The sequence below is a fragment of the Ciconia boyciana genome, chromosome 4 (assembly GCF_034638445.1).
Source record: "Ciconia boyciana chromosome 4, ASM3463844v1, whole genome shotgun sequence".
Classification (NCBI taxonomy): domain Eukaryota; kingdom Metazoa; phylum Chordata; class Aves; order Ciconiiformes; family Ciconiidae; genus Ciconia; species Ciconia boyciana.
In genome coordinates, this window is record NC_132937.1 from 56,688,809 (window position 1) to 56,711,226 (window position 22,418).

The following is a 22,418-nucleotide window of genomic DNA, read 5'->3' on the forward strand; positions in this document are numbered from 1 at the left end:
TTTTTGTCTTTAAAAATCTCTGAGTGTTCTTAATAGTTATTGGAATCCATGGATTTCTAGTTTGTGTGTTTTTCAGTGCGAAGAGAAAGAATGTTGGCATAAGCACAGATGTATTAAGTTCTCAATAATCAAGTATAAAAATAGTAAAACAGTTGCCTTTTCGGCATCCTGCACCCAGTTGACTGCCTTTGACCCCAAGCAGCACTGTATGTTAACCATAATATGGCTTCTGTAAAATACTAATCCCTAGTGTGAGAGTTGCACAGTGAAATGCAGCACCTAAACCTACCCACTGTTACAACTTACTCTTGTATTTTTGAAATGTCGCTATAAGATGAAAGTCAAATCCACACTACTCAGAACAAAAGTATATTCTCCGGTTTTGCATTACTAAGGGCAATAAACCCTAGTATATATATACTTTTTTTTCTTTTCAGTAATCATTTTCTCCTATTATTTCTTTTTTTAGGAAATTACAGTAGCAGGGAACGCAAAACACAACTGCCCTATAGCTACATATGTATTCCTCCAGATCTGTCTTTGCTTGCTTCTAAACCCTAGTAGCAGTTGGTTTGTACTTCCCATGGGGAGAACTGTTTAATGGTAACCAGAATATTCCTTCCATTACTTTTGATTTTTAAATTACAGTTCACATTCTCCTTTTTTCTTTGCTTTGTCAAACAGCTATACTTAAGCAGAGATTAAAATAGAATATCCGTAAGTGTACTCAACATCTTCTCCTAAAATTTTGCAAATGAGGGACATTTGTACATAAATAAATTCTCTGGCCCATGTGGACCCGGATATACAGACATGTCTGCAGAAAGAATATTCCCATAATTGTAGAAATACACGGTCGACAGCATGTTCATCTTATAATTTATTGCAGCCATACCTGTTTGCCAATGTTTATGTTAATGTCTTTGGACGCCTGAAGTCACTTAGTGATTGCAAAGATACAGGTGCTCATATCCTTAGGGCCCAGAAGTGAGGCTGTTTATCATTTGGCTAGGTCACTGAATGCATTTTGAAAGCTAATGTTTGCATCCCTCTCACACAGCACATACCTCCCTCCCTGCAAGAAAACCCCCCTTTGTTGTTAATGTGATTAAGATGTGAGGATTTTTAAAGGTATTTTTCCCTATGTGAAGTTGATGTGTCGAAAAATTCCTCAGAAAAAAGAAAAAAAATTAAAAGAAAACTTTGTTACAAAGTCTTGTGTCGGCCAAGTTTGTAATTAAACTTGGTTTTGTGCTCAGTCTGAAACAAGGTGTTGTAGGGTCCCCCTTTCCCGTCTTCCCTCCCCAGCTCCTTCTCCCCTGGGCCCAAGCCCAGTCTGTGTCCCGGCACCCCGCGCTCCCACCATCCCTCCCCTCGCTCTCCTGAAGATGTCCGGGGTGGTTAGGATTCGTCAGGTCACACCTCGGCCTGTCAGGACATGACGCCTCCTTTGCCCTGCTTCAGCCCATCGCTTCATTTCATCTGCACAGAGCCTGGCGACGAGCTGGCCTCGTTAGACGCAAATAACTGCAGCCGGCCAAAACGACCCGGCTATTTCCTTCCCACTTACCTGTCACATCCCCTCGGCTTTTGTGAAACCAGCCAGCACTTTTATTAACCCCAATCTGGACCACGGTAGAGAGGCAAGCATGTAGATGCACGCATGTGCGCATGCGTGTGCAGGCACACACAGGCATGGAGTCCAACAAGAGCTTCTGGTTTTGGGCTGAGGGTGGCAGGGGACAGGCTACACCCCCAGCCCTTGCCTCTCCCACCATCCTCCTTTCTCCCCTTCCTCTCTCCACCGCACGCTGCCTGCAGAAACTCCTCCTCACCCAGCCCTGCTCTGTTTTCAGAGACTCCTCCTCACCCACGTCTCTGCATGTTGCCTTCCCAGTATTTCTCTCATTTCCCCAACATGAAGGTTTGACTGCTTCCTCCCCTTCCCCTCCCTTGGTCTGACACCAAGTTTTATTCACTGTACTTCTTTCCTTCAGCCTGACTCACAATGAGTCCCCCCAGCCTGCCCTCCTCCCTGTCATCGCCAGCTCTCCCCTTCCACCTCCACTTCTCCTATTGCTTCCCTAGCTTTTACCACCCCTCTTTCCTCCTGCCCAGCTTGAATCTGAAGTGAGGACATGTGTTGAAAAGGTGAGGTCTCACTTCTGGCAAGCCCTACAGCCTCAGTTACAACCACAGCAAACACGTTCCCATCATCCCCTCTACATCCCGTCCTCATCTCTGCATGTGGAGAGAGGAAGGCACAGAAATGTGGGATTGTTGGCCAGAGCCTTCTCCTGGGGCTGGGGCAAACTGTAAACATGATGTTACGCAGTATGTGCACACCTGAAACTCATCTCTTATTTCATACGTGCTCTACATTAAAGTTGGTTACTGCCATTTTATTATAGGTTGCGCTATCAAGCCCAACAACTAATTCACCTACTGGTTACGGCAGTGTGAGAGCAGAATCAGGACAGCACTGAATGTATTTAAGATCACTAGAAATTCAGATTTGTGTTTTTACATATGAAATCTTCCAGAGAAGGTCTATCAAAAATGTAATATATTCTATATAAAGATGTCTACACACAAAATAATTTATAACAGTAAAAGTGAAGAGTGAAAACCTCTTGTGCGTGAACATAAAATCTAGAAAATACTCTTTTAATAGCTGAGAAAATAACACATTGTTTTTACACCGGGGTCATTCAGTTCTACTTTCCTCTTTGTGCATATGTGCCTATTTCTAACTCCTAGCATAAGGAAAACTACATTTACATTTGTTTGGTACAGTACAACAAAACCTGACATTTCCCTGGCATTTTTTGTGAGGCTTAGAAAGAATAGACCACTTTCTTCCATGAGTAGTTTACATGGTATTTTCTTGGCAAAAATAACTACATCAATAAATTGTGGGTACATGCCAGTGAAAGCTGTTGATAGCAGAGCAATAGCTGGATTTTGGAATCTGAGCTGTTCTCCAGTGGGTGCTGAAGTATTTCCTGTCAAGAAACAAGGATCTGACTTCAGTACAATGTTGAATTGCTTATATTTCTTTGGTGTTTTTGCAAGGCATCTTTGCCTTTTCTTGGAAACGAAGGGCAAATCTGTTCTCAGGCCGTTCTTCTCCCCTACTTTTCAGCCTAACTGTATCTGCACTTCCTCCCCCTCCCTCCTTTTTCTTTTAGTTTCTCCATCCCCTTTAAGTTGTAATTCAATCTCTTCCAACTCATGATCTCTTTTCTCTTTTTGGCACTCCCTCCACCCTCTCTCTCATTAGTTTAACTTGAGTTAATTAGGAATAGTAGGCAGCCCTCAATCTGTTATGTGTTAAAATAGAACAATCCAAAACAGAGAGGCACAGACACAACTATGTGATTTCATTGTCTAAGGGAGACAGAAAACCAGTGGGGATTCTCTTATCTAGACTAACATCTTCCCAATGGTTAATCTAACTGGATTTAAAATGTTCTGCAAATGCAGATCCAGGATAACAATCGTGTTTCCTTTTCTTTTTCTTTCTTTTTTTTTTTTTTCATTTCATCACTGGCAAGAATGAGTGAATTGGATTGACATGGAGGTGATAGAGGAAGAGAAATAGTCTACACGTCAAAATGACAATGTATATTACATGGTTAACAGAATGAGTGGTACGTGCAATGGCTGCGGGTATTTTCATCTGCTGTGTTGTACAATAAGCTCCTTTTTTCCCCAAGTGTATCATCAAGATCACTCCCAAATCAATGCAGATTAAGTGTTTGCTTGAAGGATCTCTTTCTATGAGTAATATCACTTGATAAATGTGGAACTGAAGTAAGAATCTAAGTATTCACTTGTTGCTATTACTGAATTGTGTATATATAGAGGTCATGCCTGGTACTCTGACTGTAGTGCTGATCACAGACCTTAGGGCAGAGTGTGCTGTGGAAGTGAAATATAACAGATCTAAGAAATCAAGCCCTGATTGTAAAGGTAAGGCCTTGCATTTTTGATTGACTACATGTGGTACTGTTTGGATGAAATGCGTGCTCAGGAAAGACAGGTACAACTGTGCAACTAATACAAAAATGCATGCCTGTATAAAACATACATATGTCTGTGTGTGCTTGTATGTTTATATATGTATATGTAAATACATAAACACATAAAGTTTAAGCTTTCAAAGAGAGTTGTGTAAGATTCATGAACTATCAACAGCCAAATTTATGGCAATGATTACATCAAATTGCTAATTTTGTACGTATGTGCCTGCATGCATATGAAGATGTGTGGCAGTAATTAGTGTAATAATTTATCCATTAATTAGCAATGCTAATGCAAATATGCTTTGAAATTAAAAGAATTCCAGTAGTCTTTTGAAATCTGATATCCAGGAAACAAAATGAAAAATCTATTTGAAAAAAGGGAAGAAAGAGAGACATTGAAAGCACTGCAATCAAAATGTCATTATATATGTTCAGAAAAATTAATTTTCTTTCTGCCAAAAACATCTCTTTACAACAGAGAAAACATCAGACTAATGGGGCACAAAAGGAATGTGTAATGGAAGACAAAGCTTGACTATCAGAACATATAAGAATGTTAAAGCATTGGAGAGGATAATATCCCCTCAAAAAGACATCCTTGGCAGTTTCTTTTGAGGGTGTGTGAGGGAATTTCTATCTGGACAGAATCAACATGAGACCAAATAAGGAGATGTTGCACTAAGTTTAGGGTTTTTTTACAGTTTACAGTCAATATATTAATTATTTATTTCCCCAAATATTGGTACAATTATGTTCAAACTGTATTAGATCCAGTGAGGAAAGATTTGGCCTTTATAATGATCCTCTGTTTGATCTTTGCTTTATATAGTAATGCAAAAATGCAGTGATGAGTATTGGTCTATTTTACACCACAAATGAAAAATACTTTTATTTTTCCATGGAATGAAAAGATCTTACAGTGACACCTCTGTTTTAATATTGATAATTAAGACTGTTTAAGTGATGCAATCTTTTTCTTGCTATAAATATTATAGATCACAATGTGAAAGCTGCATAAGAAAAAGGTATAAACGTGATTTAATAAAAATCCAGGGCATTCATAATTTTATGTAGTTTTGACATCTGACTTTATATCCATTCCAGCTCTACAAGGATGCTAAAGCATCTTCAGGAAGCCATAAAACATATATGAACTCACACATAAAACCATTGTTTAGTCAGAAAGTAAAATAGTAGGGAAAAATAGTAAAACTAAGTGAATCTAACGTCTATCCAACACATATCTAGAAAGTGCATAGCTTTAAAAAAGCAGAAAATAATTGCCATTCTAGCACACATATAATAAACATACTGGTGATTTTACAAGAGTAAACATATTTATCCCCGTACATGCAGCAGATTAGAACCATAATTTCTATCATTCCTCATTGCTTTCCCCACATAAAACTGATGTGCAAGCCCCTGAAAATGCTCCATGCCTATAACAGCACACTTTTCAGTGCAATGCACACAAACCCCCTGTCTTCCATCAGCATATATACTGGCATGGCAAGAGTAGGAGAAAGACAGTGCTGTGGTCTGAGAAGAACCACTTTAGTACATATTAAACTAGGACAAGTATTTGTAATGAGCTGAGTGGAATGACCCTAGAAGATTGTTATGTAATGCAAAGAGGAATCCACAGTCCTGAGTATTTTTGATTCTCTGCTATCTATGAAATTTAGTCCGGACAGAGTTTCCACAGCAAGCTCAGTTTCAGCCATACTGAGTATGAGACTTAGTCAAAGCTGCAGAATGCAGGATCAGATAATAAACAGCTACAGAACCAAGAGCAAAGGAACTTTTAAAATGCACAGGTAATGCAGGGGTGGCTGTGTACTGTGGGAGTTAGCTATTCATACATGTGCTTACCTAACCTGAAATATTACAAAAGTATAAAGCCAATAGTTTTAGAAATTATCCTTTAACACTGCTTCAAGTGGATTAATAACTTTGGTACCAAAACCTGCTGTAAATCACTCTGATGACAGTTTATCATGTGTTATCAATGTTTATGTTTGTAATGGAGTTGATTTTGCCTTATTCTTGAGACATATAGAGATAGATTCAGAAAGATAAATATATATATAGGATGAAACAATGGTATTTTTGCACTTGAAACAACAGTATTTTTGGATTTGATATAATGCTAAAATTCATGTCAGAACTAAAACTCAGAAAATAAGAAACTAAGAAATATTTACAAATGCATTGCTTATATGTTTAGACAGATTGCTAAAAAATACATGAAAACTAATACTGCTACCTAGACAAGGAAATCCAGGAAAACAGAAAAGAGGTACTGAAAGCATAAAGGCAATAAAGCTCACAACATTCAAGCTGTAGCAGTATAATTCATGATCTCAAAGAATTTGTTTAGGCTAAATATAGAAGAATATTAACTACAATCAAAGAGTCGTCTTACATGCTATCTCAGAAACATGCAGAATATTAATCAGATTGCTAATTTCCTCAGAGGCCAGAGGTTCAGCAGAAAATTTTGATGGTTAATAAGCTTTAATTTTTTAATAGGGACACTGGAAGAGGATTTAGATAGTCAGGACCGCTTGCTGAATACAGAAATATGCTACAATTTTGGGGTACGCTCCTACAGTATATTCCATACTGCTTACTATTTCCTTTGGCAAGAAATTCAGAGGTTAATTAGATCTGTACCTTTAAATGCATTTGCATTGTTGGACTGATGCTAAAAAAGTATGCTATATTGGACAATGAAGCCCTATAAAAATGTTATAAATCCAACATTTTCTCATAAAACATTAACTCCACACTTTTAAATAAGGAAAAGATTTCTTGGGATTTAGATTTGAACAGGCTATTTTCAGTATCTGGGTTGGCAGATACCAGAGCTGGGTGTATGCATGTCCTCCTCTATCTTCACAAATGAAATGGAAAACATTGAGAAAGGACTGCAAGGTCCCAGCAGAAACGGGAACCACCCACACCTTTAGGTGAGGAAGCTGCGCTCGACAACAACATTATGCACAGACCCTGCCACTGTAAATAATTTACTCTCACTGACGCATGGCATGGTCCTGTCTTCTGAAATATGTTTTGTTTCCATAAAGCAAACCCTTATTTCAAGGAATAACGTGGCTGACATCTCTCTAGTTTTAAACCGAATGCAATACAATGTGATTATTCTAACTGTTAAATGAAATTTGCTTGCTGTTGGAGTGTGGGGGTTTTGGGTTTTGGTTGTTTTTTTTTTTCTTCTTCTATCTTTTGACTGGAAAAAATAGAGGTATCTAGGTAAAAATTCTCATTAAGATTTAGGATGGTGTCTGTGTCTCTGGTGACAGTATTTTCTTTTTTCATCTTCATACAGCAGCAAAAAATCTATAAAGAAAATATTTTCATCTTTAATCCAGAGGTATTTGAGTGCTTTTATATTTTAATCATGGAGAGAGATATCTGAAATTATTAGGGCAAAAAGCAGACAGATTCTTACTGTAATGGAGTCACCCACCCAAAATATCCCTTCCTTTTTTGAACCCTGACCATCCTTTTTCACAAACACTCCCTTTTTGATCCACTGCATGGCATTACATAGAGTCCCTGCTTCTGCAAATGTTCACCATCAGGCAAAGCACTTTCTACCGTGAATATTCATGCTAAATTTTCCATATTGGCTGTCCAGCTACAGGCACAAACCTATTTGACAAAATGTCTTTACATAATACTCAGGTTAGTATCTTTTCGTGATTGTTAGCATATTGCTTAAGCCTGAATTTGGGTAAATGAATTTAATTTGTCTTGTTTTCTAACTTCTATTAGCATTAATAATTATCCCAAAACTAGTAAAGAATGTTTAGAGCCCTAAGAAGTACTATCTTTGTAGATCAAAGCAAGCAGCTTTTCTTATGTTGTGGTCAGGTCTGGAGGCAAATGAAAAAGAACTCAGAGAAGTTTTATTTGGAGATATTTGTGAAGTTATGACATTCTCATGTGTTTGGAATTTTAAAACTTTTTCCAAAACAAATTGCCATGACTTATTTTAAGAAATATTCTTTGTGGTCTTTGTATAAACTGAACAATGAAATGTACAAAAATACATATCCTTAAGAATATGTCGTCAGTGTATATTATTTAACTAACTCTACACTTCAGTTCATGACAAAATTAGGGATTGGATAGCACACAAAGGGAATAGATTTGAAATGCCTTATCAAAACTTCATACTTTTAAGTTCGCTCTTGCAGTTTCCACGGAGGTAGCACGGCCAGATAGCTGTTCCTCTACCCTCATTAAAAAACCCACACTAAGATTAGTAGATTTGTTGTTGACTAGCATTTAAATGCATTATTTGTACAGCTGTAGCTACACTAAAACCAGACAAGACACTATAGTCCAATCTAATAAAATTTTCATATTATTTTGTTTTATATCCTGTCACAAAGAGAAAAAATGGGAAAATAAATCACGAGATTAATGTCAAAACAACTCGTGCACTTTGTCTTTCAGAGCTTCTTACATTGATTGTTCTTCCATCCAAAAACTGCTATGATGACATATTTTTAATTGTATTAGGTGAACTGAAATGCAATTCTCCAAACACTGAACATTTCTGAACTGTGAGTACCTAATGTATTGATAAATTTACTTACATACTAAGTGACATCTTAATAGTCCCCTTTGACTTAATAGGAATGTGCATGACTTTATCTAGATAGATGAACCTGCTCTCATCTTACAATTATTCTTCCTCTTCATTGCAAATTGCAGCACTTGAATCTTATGTAATTTCTCCTCAGAGAACAGATATTCTATAGTTTTTCTAGGAACAAACCTGAGTAGAAACACATTTTTCTCCACTTTTTGCAGAAATATGACAGTATTCTCTTCCACTATTAAATAAGTGTCCTTGGCAATGCAGGACACTTTACAAACAAATGAATGAACAGATAGGTTTCTGTTTGTAAGAACGTCTAATGCTGGGAAGATATTAAACAGGTATTTCACAGGTATTACACAATTATTACAAGTATCTTTTTTTTTTTCCCCATTTGATTTCTGACAAGAAATCAGCTACATGGATTTTGCTGGCAAACTGAAGGCTGAAAGAGCTGGTATTCATGAAACATTGAAAAAGGAAAGCAAGTCTTGTGAAAAACAGACTACAGAGTGTAAGGATTCACAGACGGTATACTCCATCCTGAAATTGCAGTTGCATCAGTGCCTAGAGTTACTTGTGAGAGAAGAACAAAATGGAACATATTCTAGTCTACAGCATATTCTAGCTGCTAGATTTGCCACTTACACGTGTAGTGTAGTGACTTAAAACACGGCAGATGAAAAGCAGATTTATTAAAGGGCCATGAAAAAGAAAGTGAGAAGTTTCAATGTTAGAAAGAAGATCAAGAGCCCCCATATGGCCCTAACCACCGTGATTAACTCATTAGAGTAAAATGGAAGAAAAATGGCTTTACAAATGCATTTGCTGCAGTTTGAGCCTCAGCTTGCAGCAACTGACAAATTTTACAGTGGCTTTGGGAATATTTCTCTTCAAAAGGCACATCACAGAGGTATGGGCGCTTCTGCACTGAAAGAGAACGTGAATTGTCTGCTTGTGCTCTCGCTGAGGTGGTGAAAGGAGGATTTGGCCATCACTAACCTATTATGGGAAAATACTTGGAGTGCAAGCTAAGAAACCAAAATTTCCTGTTGAGGTCTTTTCTAACAATTTTTTATTACATTTTCTCAGCTTGTTTAAATAGCTTGATATATACAATTCTCTTTGATTCTAACACATATCTTAGCCCACAGTAGCTAAGTCTTTATCTCATCAAACCTTTCTTTATCTTCATTAGTGTTCTAAGTTTTAGCTTGTATGTCGTTTCATAATCTTCCCTTTCTCCGCTGCTTCTGCCTTCAATTTATGTCCTTTTTTACCTGCCGGTTTGATAAAAATTTTGATACTTGCCTGTTCTGAATTAAAACAAAATTCAAGGTGAAACTTTGAGATAACGTCACAATTTTACTTAGTTTTAAGCTGAAATTGTAAATCTTTCTTAGCAATGATGGGAAAGGCGTAGCTTTATGCAAACCTTATCCTGAGCAAAACAACTGTGAATTTATGTTGGTTGTGAAAGACTAAATACTATCTCCCACGGCCTGCAAAACTTCTGTGTCAGTGGCATTTGGCAAGCTAACTAAACAAGAAAGAGTAGCAGTATTTTAATTTTTCGAGACGAATTTATAACTTTAGCTATGTGCAATTTGTTTTGCAGGGAAAAATTGTAAGGAATAAATAATAACTCTACCTTCAACCACTGTCTCCTGCCTTTGACTCATTTTTGCCTCTCTGCTTTCTCCAGAATTTGTTGATCACCCAGGTAAATTTCAGTTTATTACTATCATTATCACCACCCTAGAATACAACTTTGGGTTATCATCCAGGTAATGTATAATTCGTATAATTTTTTGAGTGCTTAGTATAAGCATAATTATTGCCCATAAAACTTAACATTCTCACTACCAAAGCAATATGTCAGAGTATGTGTATTTGACAAGCCTCAGCAGGATGTTGAAAAATGCATTAAAATGTTATAAACTTGTACTGATTTTTCTTGGGAATAAGAAACCTTGATATTCTCAGCTGTCGTATTCTTCCTTACACAGAGTGACAGAACCAAGAAGTTTTTTGAATTATTCTGCTATCTAGTAAATGGTGCAGTCAAACCAAAATAGATCTCATTTTATTTTAAAACTTTAAAAAGATATTAAACTCCTCAGAGATTTGCTTTAAAGGTCTGAATTTGTTTCTTTTTTTGGGACACTGGCAGCAGCAGGCAGAGGTTGTTACACACAAAATGGTGTACAAAAGAGTTTTATTTACATTCTGAATTATGTAGATTACCAGTGGCCTGGATCCACTGATAATCAGAGCAAGTTTTGGAGCATTAGCCTAAAGTTAAATGAAATCAAAGAAGATGAAAAGCAGCGTGAGACTGAAAGGTACTTTTCACTGTTTAATGTGTTTATGGAAAGAAAAGCAGAATACACCCCACATCTCTCCAACAACAACAAAAAATAGAGTGAGAAATAGTTTTGTTCCTCTTGTTTTCTTAGAAATTGTGTAACAATCTGAAAATATTTGCAGCCATTTTTTTCTCAGAATTACAATAAATTAGTTAAGTACTGATACATTTTATTGGACTACACTGTTCCCAGGTCAAACATTCTCACTCCTTAGAGAATAGAATTTTTTTCTTTTTCTAGTTTTCTTCTTAGAAGGGACGTGAAACATAGTTATTGAGTCAGCTCCAAAAAGTGGATCTAGTTCTGTCAGTATCTGCAACAATCTACATATATATACAAATGCATGCACATGTAACACATCCACAAAACATATTGCTAATTTTAGATGAAAAGTGAATAATGTCACACACCACATGCAGGGATGTGGTTTTCACTGTAAGCTTGGCTCTTTCCAAGATTTACTGTTATTGGGTTTACATTTGTAAATCTGCTGGCTAACATGTTTCTCTAACAAAGCAGGAAATTAGTTCCTAGCGTGTATGTTATTTATCTGATTTCTTGCACTAGGACGTTATCATCCTTTTTTGATCCTGAGTTCAAGGGATCTTACAGAAATGACTAATACACTTCAAATTGGTCACAACACATATTCCTTTTTAAATGCAATTATTTAATTAAATGGTACACAGGACTTAAAACTACTCCTTCACAAGACAATGGGAAAGCTCTTGACAGTATTCAGTGGAAGCTAGACTAATCACATCATCTTTTTAAAAATCATAGTCAAGTGTTTTAGCTGTTAATTCTCACTTACCAGTGATGCTAATGAGTAGCATATGTACACTAGTACAGTACTTTTATCAACAAACACATGAGAATTGGATTATAACCATGACAAAGTAGAGAAAAATGGGAATTACAAATGACAAGCTATGTGGTCAACTCACTACATTTAAACTTGAAATCAAGATATAAGCTACAGGACAGGGGATAATGTCAGTCTTACTAATTACCTTAAAAGGAGAGTAGATTCTACCAGCAGGAAAACAGAAACTCTTCGTAATGTGCTGCAAAAGTTTTATTCTATATTGGGATTTGGATTCTGAGTCTCAGACCCCCAGAGCACATGTACACACAGATCTACAATCAGGTTAAAGTCCACTTTTCATTAGAGACACCAGCCTCTGACAGCATCCACAGAAACCTCCCTGAAATCTGCAAACAAAGAGAGGTCTTGCTTCATGTTAGTTGTTTGTTTGTTTGTTTAAGTTAAACTAAACAGTTGGGAAATAGAGGGGTTGGAAATCCATCAAAATCTTCCGTTGGCATTACAATACAAGGAAAATACTTGAGTGTTGCTGTTCATTTGGAAACGTTGTATAATGAATCACTGTGCCAAGTTATTTTTTATTTCTAATAACTCGTATTCCTACTGCAAATATGGTTCTTTCCTGGCATTTCTCATTCCACTTCAGATGTTATAAAGGCAAGTTTTGACCGCAAGATTGCTTACCCATATGGGCAGTTTCTAGCCAACTCTGTAGGAACTTTCTGAGAATAATCATGATAAAAGCATGGAGGACACAAATGAACTGTTATTGATTTCGTATTAGTTTTACATCAGTTTAATTGCAACTTCAGTAGACATCCTTTTGATTTCTTCTCCTAATAACAAGTTTCAAATCATGTCCTAGCAGTTTACTACCATGATGTATGGAAAAGGCACATGGGCTCTTGAGTAAGAAGGCTTTTCTTATTTTCACTGCAGAGGTCTCAGGGTCCAATACATCCTACAACAAAAGACACAAAACCAAATCTTTCAAAAACACTGCAGTTATAATCACACTGATTATTAACATCAAATACTAACATTAGGAATAATAAAAAGTGTTATAAGGAAATTAAAGAATATACATTTAGAAAATTATTTTTAAGTATAAAAAAAGACATAGATTAACGATACCTCAGATATTTTTTCTCTTTTTAGCTGTACAATAACTTTTTTTAGATGCTCTTTAAAACTTTAACAATAGAAAGAGGGTTATTTTCATAACTGAAGAACACAATCACTATACACAGGCTTATAAAGCACACATAGCAATTATGTAAAATCAGTTGAGGCTGTCTAAATCTTGGCTTTGAAACAAAGGTTCATGGAGGAAACGCTGAAAATTACTTGGCAGTAATTGTTGCTAACAATGCAGGTTAATAACTAGTGTTGGGTCTGATTCTGATCTAACCCTGACTAGTTTTGCACTTGCATGAACTCTATTGATTTGCATCAAATTATTCATGATGTTCACTGATAAGAGCTTTTATCTGTGACCTGTGGCATAAAATCTACCTCCTTATTCATAACCAATTATTTGAGGAAACTTCAAACTATTTCATTACTTATTACTTGCTCTCATTTGACCTGTGTATTGAAAAAAAAGTAAAAAAAAAATTTAGTTAAATTTTTAATAGGAAAAACAGGGATAAATTTGTTGTCCTGCCTCATGCAAAATGGACTTTATTTAATGTCACACTTTTAAAGCATGAATAGAGACAAAAATAACAGTATCACAAAAAGATATTCTAAATATAAAAGTCATTCTATGCTCCCAAGACTGTCATGACTGAAGCTATAGTCAACAAAACTATACTCATTTATTAACTAAGAATTTGTTGTGATAATACTGTTCTTTTATCAGTTCTCATTTTTACATCCCATATATTCCTTCCAGATTTCTCAAAGCAGTATTGCAAAAGAGATATAAATGTCCATTAACTTTCAGCAAATAGTTAGAAGAGCAATAGACCATTATTAATGTTTTAATTAAATAATATCCTGTTGACATGAAAAGTAGTTTAGCCTGAGTGAAAAACTCATATTTTTGTTGCTTGCTGGTTTACGAAGGGACTGTTTCTATGACCTTAATTTTGCAAATATTTGATGTCATGATTGAATAATAAGGAGGAATTAATAGAGTAGGAAAAATTCTATTGATATAAGTAAAATAAAATTGCTTATGTTCTATATTTTAGGGCATATGTGGACACAGACCTTTACAAGTCATTTTTTGGTATGGTTTATCTCAGTTTTGTGAGAATTTACTTCTCCAGAAATGTAGATACATTTTTGATGCATCAGACTATAATGAGGTTTTTTTATTTGTTTTGATTTGTTTGATTGCCTTCTTCACAGAAACTATCATCCCTCTAACTTTTGTCTGAGCTTTTTGATGATAAATTCAAGAAGAGAGAAAAACAATTACAAGTCATTTCAATATAGGAAACAAAACAAACCAAATATTCTTACAACTTTTAGGAAATGCTGTCATGCTGAAATAGCTAGTACTTAGTCTTTTAATTCGTATTACAAGGAAAATTGCTTCCTGAGTAGGTTCTATAGCTAATTGTTTTTAAAAATGATGTTAATTCCTGAAACACTACTCTCTCTCTCATTGTCCCACAACATATCCTGTTCCTTTAATATTTCCTTTTATTTTTTTCTTTGGTGGTGTTTTTATGATTGCATTTAAGTCATTATTTTATATGCAAATTGCCCTATATACAAAAATAAAACATTTGTTCCCAAAATCAATACACAGTGCAAAACATGCTACAGAAAATATAGACCACAAAGAGTAGAAGTCCAGGTAGCAGACAGAGAGATGTGTGTTCCAAAAATGTATTTAGACTGATGTACATGCTTCTAATAAAGCATTTTGCTCCAGACAAACCCAGCTAGATTTTAAATAAATATTCCTGGGCTCCCAGTCAATCTTTTAAAGAGCAAAGACTCTTTGGCAGTGAGGATGTGTTTATCTTCTCCTGAGGGCCTGCTATCCACAGAAGGATATTGTTAAGCTTTATTTGCACTCCAGAAGCAATACAATAGTTCATAAATGATAGATAGGAAGCCCTCTCCCTGTGGTGGGGAAAAAGATAAAGTGAAAGCCATGTCACCTGGCAGTACTTTTCTCCAGTAAGGTATTTGTAGCAGAAATAGATAAGCAGACTTCCTTTATAGCCACCAACAATAATTATTCACCTATGGGACACTGTTCAGTTTACTGTTACTGAGCTACTTTAGATACCTCCTTTGGAGTGAGAGGATTTGTGCTTTAAAATATCCTGTTTCTCAGCACTGATTATGGAGAGTTCCTATACAATTAGCTCAGACATAGATAGCTGTATGGGTGCGACATAAATTTGGTGAAGCGTGCCCCATTCCATTGGGCTAATCATGATATATCGTGTTGTCGTACCCCATCAAAATCAGAGAGTGGAAATATGGGTGTTTTTCTAAAGGTGTTTTTTGACTGGTTTTCATCAGCAAACTTGATTTGCAGAGCCACCGGTCCACAGGTTAACCTTGGTACTGCTGCGCTTGGGCATTATGCGTCATTGTACTACTGCCCATGCAACAGTGAGTAGGGGTTGTGGACTTCCCACTCTGAGCCCCAAGCTTGCTTTCTGGGTGCTCTGTTCTCTCTTGCTCTGTTGTCATACTTTGTTGTCTGTTGTGAGAGGATTTATGGTGAAAAGGTGAAATTATCCTGAAATTTGTTGCAAAGGTCTGTGTTCAGCATACGGTCAAGCAGAGAATGTCTGATCTGTGTACGAAATCAGAAGAAATGATCTTGCTTCACTAGCAGGGGGGTTTCTATGTGAATGAAAAAAAATTCCAGCTGTGGGTGCACAGGCTTCTGTGTGGGAGCAGAGGAAACGCTTATTTGCCCCTCCCTGTAGAAATTGTCTTAGGACAAAGTGTCATTATGGGATTCGGCAGAGAATAGGCCTCATAACAGGATCCACTGTCAGCCCAAGCACTGATATCAAGAAGTTATTAAATATCTTTTGATACCAAGATTACAACATTAGTAGCACTAGTTTTTCTACTTCTTGCTCTACCTCTGCCCTTGTTGTAGTGAACCAACGCAAGTTAAATCTGGCCATTACTGGAGCAAAGGTGTCTGCATGAATCAGCCAGACAGTAACTAGTATTATGATGTGTGTTCAGACTTGTTTGTGGAGGCATTATGGAGAAATATCTTCTGGGACATTTCTTCATACACCCTTATCATCCATGTAGCAAAAGGGAAAGATTTTTCACTAAGTGAGTTCAAATTTCAAACTCAAATAAATAGTTATGCATCTGTCAGCTGCCTCACTCCACGAGTTTATACCTCACAGAAATTTTATAATGACTAAAGAACTGCTAATTGTGCTCAGAGACACCTGTATTTATATAAAAGGAATGCTTAGATTTTCAGAAATGCAGGATACTCTGTGTGCTGCAAAAGCCAAAGGAATTTGCTCAGAAGCCTTGAAAATCTTGTCATTTTGACTTCAGTCCTTCACAATTAGAGTTATCAGAGCTTGTACATCCCACACACCTTTGGACTCTCAGTTTAGATGGGTAAAGATGACACAAATCTCACACCAGTTCGACCTAGTTTCTGATGTGTCTGCCTTTCCACATCACACTAAACAGTGACCACTGTTTCTGTTCTACTGCCATTAATGGGATGTCATAAGGAAGATTAACAAAGTGAATAAAGCATTTCAGAGTGAGAGTCCAGTGAGTTCACGAATCTCAATGATTTCCACTCTTTAAATATATTTTGGTGCTTTTGGCACTTATATCTTCCACTCCTAACTTAATGCCATTTTCGGTCAGTACCAGCAAGGGATCTGTATGAATCACTGAATAATTCCCTTTCTTAACTCCCTGTATAATCTGAGTTGGGAATAAGTCTTTCAGCTAATCAGGATTTTCAGTAACAGTGATATTGTCTCAATAGAGATTTTTCAAGTGATTTTTTTATGATAAGGTTTTATAAAGTGTAAACATGTACTTAAGCATTAAAGACTGTCTAAATTCAGCACAGATTATACAATACAGCTACCAAACTGTGGAGCGCAGCAGCCTATTCTGTTCATCTCCTATTCTAGGGAACTTTTGACAACAGTGCCCTAAGTCACCATGGAAGATTATTTACCTTAAGTGTTTTGAATTATAGCAATGGTAAATTTTTGGAGGTTACTTAAGTTGTTATGCCACCTTTTATAAGGCATAATTGTTATAGAGTTCAATTTGTAATTTTGATAGATCATCAGATACCAAAGATATGCAGTTTGGAACATTCCCAGAGCTGTAAATGACAGAAACCAAAAGTAGAGAACATGTACTATCTGTTTACCTGCAATAAATCCTTGCACTGCCCTACATTAGAGGTGGTCCAAGCTAAATACATGCAGTCTTATCTGATCTATGTATCTTTGAGCATGTCTAGTACAATGTAATGGTTAGATTTCTTTAATAATCAAATATATGTATTTTGAAGGGCAAAGTCTGCTTTCTGTAGAAACTATGGACCAGAATTTCTTACTGCTGTGATTACAATCTTAGCATTATACAAAGAGTAAGTCACCTGTCCCCTATTGCTGGAGAATAGAGACACCCAGACTGTGGGAACTGGGAAGATAGTTTGGCAGTCATTCCAAAAAAAAAAAAAAAAAAAAAGAAAAAAAATACTGCTTTGAAAGAAGACAAGCTTGTGCTTACTTCTGGGGAAAAAAACCCCAACAGTTTCTAGCCTTTAGAAAAGTTAAAGTAATTTCTGGATAAGAGATAATTCTATTCTGAGAATAATCTTCTTCTACAACGTAAATATTTCTCTATTAAATGCTGGAAGTGGAATTTCTATAACAAATATATGGCTTTCAGACTGTATTAGCCCAGCATATACTAACATAAAAATACCAAGCAGAATCATAAACCTTCTGATCAAGTCATTTCCTTTGACATTGGCAATGAGTGCCATTTGAGCTGCACAAGGATTTTGAAGACACTGATATGACTTTGGCAAGGTGACATAGGATCTACAGGACTCTCCTGGACTGACATCTCAGGGCAGCTAGGAAAGCCCAGGGCATTTCAGATAGTGCTAGTATTGTGTTTAGGGAAGAGAATACAGTCACAGGTTACCTCTGGCTGATTCTTGTGACACACTGATTTCATTAGTTGGATTGCCAGCTAGCCCAACTAAAAGCTCTGCTTTCGTCTGTGTGCTACTGGCTATTGAATCGTATTTCATGTAATGAATATGTGGCTGCAACGAATCTCAAGAATATAGGCCAGATAGTTTGCCCACCTAGACTACAATGAACCAAATCAAAAAGTAACTGCTAACAATGCTGGCGATATCCTGCTGTATGATCACATCTGAGGAGAAAGGTTACTTGTACTCTGGAATGCTGTGTTTGGCTAGTTATTAATTGTTTTTTAATCTTTATGAAGAAACACATGGACAAATGACTTACAGCTTCTTCCGGCACAAAACGTTCATTTAACTTACTGACATAGAATGACATAAGTCAGACTTAAAGTGCATGCAGCTCTTGATCTTGTGTTTTAGTACCACCAATGTCATGCAGCAAGGAATCTCATAGCTTAATTACAATTTGCATGGTGAACCACTATCTTCCGTTTGTTCCTCCTTGGTCTTGTATTGAACAGGGGAACTCAGTAGGTTTAAACTTGAAGAAATGTTATGCATTGAAGTGTAGAAAGCACTATCACATAGTAACATAATATATCATGTAGATCTCCAAGGTGTGAAGTAGCTAAGGTTTATTCCTTAGCAGTGAAAAGATAACAAGTAACAATCAAATCATTGACCAAAAGAAAGGAAAAAACTAGATAGAATCTAACATTTTCCAAGAAAATATTAATTACAAAGCTATGTAAACTTCCATGTACAATACCTGTAATATCCGAGTGCTGTATAATCCACTATTTGAAGGAATAGTACAGTCCACTAAAGTTATAGTGCTTGAAGTGCACATATATTTAGGTGAATAGTGCTTGAAGTGCACATTTATAGTGCTTGAAGTGCACATTTATTTAGGTGAAATGTGTAACAGCAGTGACGCAGGATGGGCAAAAAAAGTCACTGAATGAAAATAGCAGGAAGCTATAATAAACAGGAACATGGTATGTGAGGAAAAGGAAATCATTTCTACACTAGACTAAAAGGAATCCTAGGCTGAAAGTGAATAAGAAAGTTATTGGATGGGAGACGATTGGAATGGTCATGAACAGCTAGTCTAATCAATAGTTAGAATTTCCTAGAAAAAGGGAGGGGAGTCAGGCATTCATAGATATGAGAACAGAGAAGTTAAAGGAATTATTGACATTAATGGTAATGCTTGGAGCAAGTCTCAGCAGATAAGACCTGATGATAGGACAAGCAAATTGCTTAAGATAGCAAGTAATCTTTTTAAGAGATGAGACCTTTTTAACAATACACAAGGTTTAGAGAAAAAAGAAAGGACTCACAGGAAGTGTGGTAGTGAAGGTGATTCATGCAATTCAAGAGTGAAAGAGGGAAGCAGAAAGGAAAAAAAAGGGTAAAGTATGTGTTAAATAAATGAATTATGTGGAAAATAAAGCAATGATTACCAGCATGTCTGAAAAAGTTGAAACTTTTCAGCCAGGGTAGTATCTCTGAAGCCTGTCTAAGCAGATTTCAGGCTGTCCTTACACACATGGGAAGAGGATAAGTGTTATCGTTTTCCAAATAAGTTATCATAACTCACTTCTAGCTTAATCATTAAAAAAAAAAATCAGGAATGCAATGGTATCTAAATATGAGAATGTATTTAGAACACTCCTGCTTGGGAGAAAGGTTTTTTGCTTTGCTTGAAACCAGAGAATTCCACTGATCTCTGTCTTAGAGCTCCAGTTAAATTCTGTTTAAGTTAGGCAAATCTGAGCAATTAGCAAGTGAATTAAATAGAGACAAACTCTTTGTGGGTTAATGGAGAAATGAGTGGCAGGAAGATTATTAGAGTAGACTTTAGTGTCTAAACCATGAAATTGCGTGGAAATGAAAAAAAAAGAAAAAGGAAACCCACAAAAATTTACTACCCAAAGACAGCACTGAAAAGCTATGCTCCAAATAAAAGTGAACAAACCCTATTTAGACATTGTCTTTTCTCATGAGACTCAAAGACATTCTCTAAGGCAGGCAAACATTGTAACCCAAAATGTTAAGGTCTGAAAATGCTGTTCACAAAACTTTCAAATGTACGATTCTATGTTGGGATGCCTTGAACCAGCCAGCTGAGGCAGGAGAGCTGAAGGATGCATCCAGAAGGAAGTAACTGAGCTTGTAACCTTGGATATTATGGCGTTATAGCAATGGGAATGGATGCCATTCATTCATATGGCAGGGTGAATGGCTGAAACTTGTTCAAGTCCACACAGCTCTTTACATCTCACTGAGGGATGACTATTGTGAGAATAGAATTCTCTCTTATCCAGAAATTTCTTGGACTTCTCTAAAGGCCAGAAACTCTTGCTCCAACCATATGTCCAAACACAAAAATCATCAATGATGATTATAGCATGCTCTTTAATTCAGAAAGTATGTTACATATAACTAATGCATCGTAAGACTAATCTCGTGATATGTCCTATATCATCCATCAGTTAAAAGCAACAAAGCCTCCATTGCCAGATGGTTTAGATGACGCCTGATACATGAATTAACTGAGCTCAGTGAGTTTTTCAAGCATCTGTGTAGTCTCAATGAAAGCAATAAGATTATTTCTCTTTATTTCTATGGCACAAATCCATTGTGCATATATCAGAAGCTTAGCATATGAAAACAAATGTTAATTCAGCCCCAGTTTGTTCTGTGATACCATTCATGAGAAAAGGTAGGACTTAATGAAGAAAAGAGTTTCTTGTGCCTTATAAAATGATTTGCTAGTACCAGAGATATGTTTCTCATTGAATAATCAGAACTGGACATATATGCACCAGTGGGTTCCACCCTGTCTATTAAATAAATGGTTTGAAAGGCACAAACTCAGATTTTACAAAGGGCACTGCAGTAAAAATTTTGTCCTTAAAATTGTGGTGCTATCTGGAAAAAAACCCAAGCTTTTGCTTGGTTCCAACCACAGAGAATTTTTTCTGGATCGATCAATTTTGTCCTACCTTCACATTTCTTGAAAAATATGTGAAGGATTTTGTATCACCATAGTCATCCCTTATCTCCATGATCTACAAAGCAGGTATTAATTACAGGAATTATAATGTACTTTGAACATATTAAAGTGTAACATAACATGGCTTGTTTTTTTAGTGAACACTTTACAGGTCTGGGAATTACTCTCGCCAACTCTCCAGTGAGAAGGGCTTAGTTTGTTTCCAGAGGTAACAAATCTGTCTTTACCTTCAGAGCTGCCTTCAAGTACGCGAAGAACTTCACTTGAAATCTGGGAACCTGCCTGCTGAGAGAAAGCAATTTTACAGGTAAGACGAGGAGGCCTTAAACTGTGTTCCCCAGTAAGAAGTTCGTAGTGTCTGGCTAAGCAGATTGTTTCAGCAGAGTTTGCTTCATTGAGGTCTCAGCTCGATGAAAAGGCTGTTGCTTTTGGTCTTAAAAATAAGTAGTGTCATTTTCTCTTTGCAATGAATTCTTTCATCCAATCATATTCCTGTATGCAAATATACCATAGCTGGTACAGATAAAAAAGCACAAATAAAGCTAAGAGCTCAGTCAGGACAAAAATCACTGCGCTTCTCTTATACCTCATTTCACCTGTGTTTCAGGAACGTCCTCAAACTCCTCATCTGAAAATATGAAGAAGCAAGGTTCAGACAGCAATCCTGCTCCAGTTTTGCCAGCACTGCCAGAACCACTCAAAGATCTGAAAATTAAGTACACCAAGGTTAGTAGCATTTCTTAATTTTTCTTATGCATTCAGCTCAGACGGTAGGATGTACTCATTTTAATCTTATATGAACCATGGAGCAACTGTAAATCAGTGCTTAAAATGTTTATACTGACCTGTTTCTGATATACATATTAGCAATTAAAGTTCAGTGATCCTTTTAACTTAAGTATTTCAGGAAGTGTGCATGTGTGATTGATAGAATCATTTCATATTTCACTTGGGGTGGGTGTTGTTTTTCTCCTGAAACAAACTTTCTACAGTGATATGTTTCTCAGAAAGTATAAATGGGGCAAAGAAGAAAAAGTTTCTATTATTATATTATTTTTCAGAACAGAAAGAACAAATTAAAATATTAGCATACTTCATTGTATTGCAATAAGATTTAAATAATTATACCAAATAAGCTTATGTGGAAAGGGATGTGTGAAAATGAAACTAAAATAAAATATTCCACTCACATATTTTTGTTAGAGATAATGAATCTGTTTTTCAGCTTAAACAAGTAACTATCAACAAAACAGATAAAGTCTACCATCACTGATTACTCAATATTACCATAAACTTTTTGTAATAGCAAATTCTTTCCATACGCAGTTAGAAATACACAGATAAAGAAGTTCTGAATCCAGACTTCTGAATCCAAGC

The 22,418-nt window shown here is 36.3% G+C and overlaps 1 protein-coding gene across 1 annotated transcript in view; it reads left to right on the forward strand.

The window, feature by feature from the left end:
- The first annotated feature begins 21,656 nt into the window (after window positions 1–21,656).
- The window catches only part of ALDH1A1 (aldehyde dehydrogenase 1 family member A1), a 37,040-nt gene continuing 36,278 nt past the window's right edge, over window positions 21,657–22,418 (forward strand). The window contains exon 1 of the mRNA XM_072859173.1: window positions 21,657–21,767. Within this exon, the coding sequence (XP_072715274.1) occupies window positions 21,678–21,767 (90 nt within the window). The 5' untranslated portion in view covers window positions 21,657–21,677. The remainder of the gene's footprint in view (window positions 21,768–22,418) is intronic.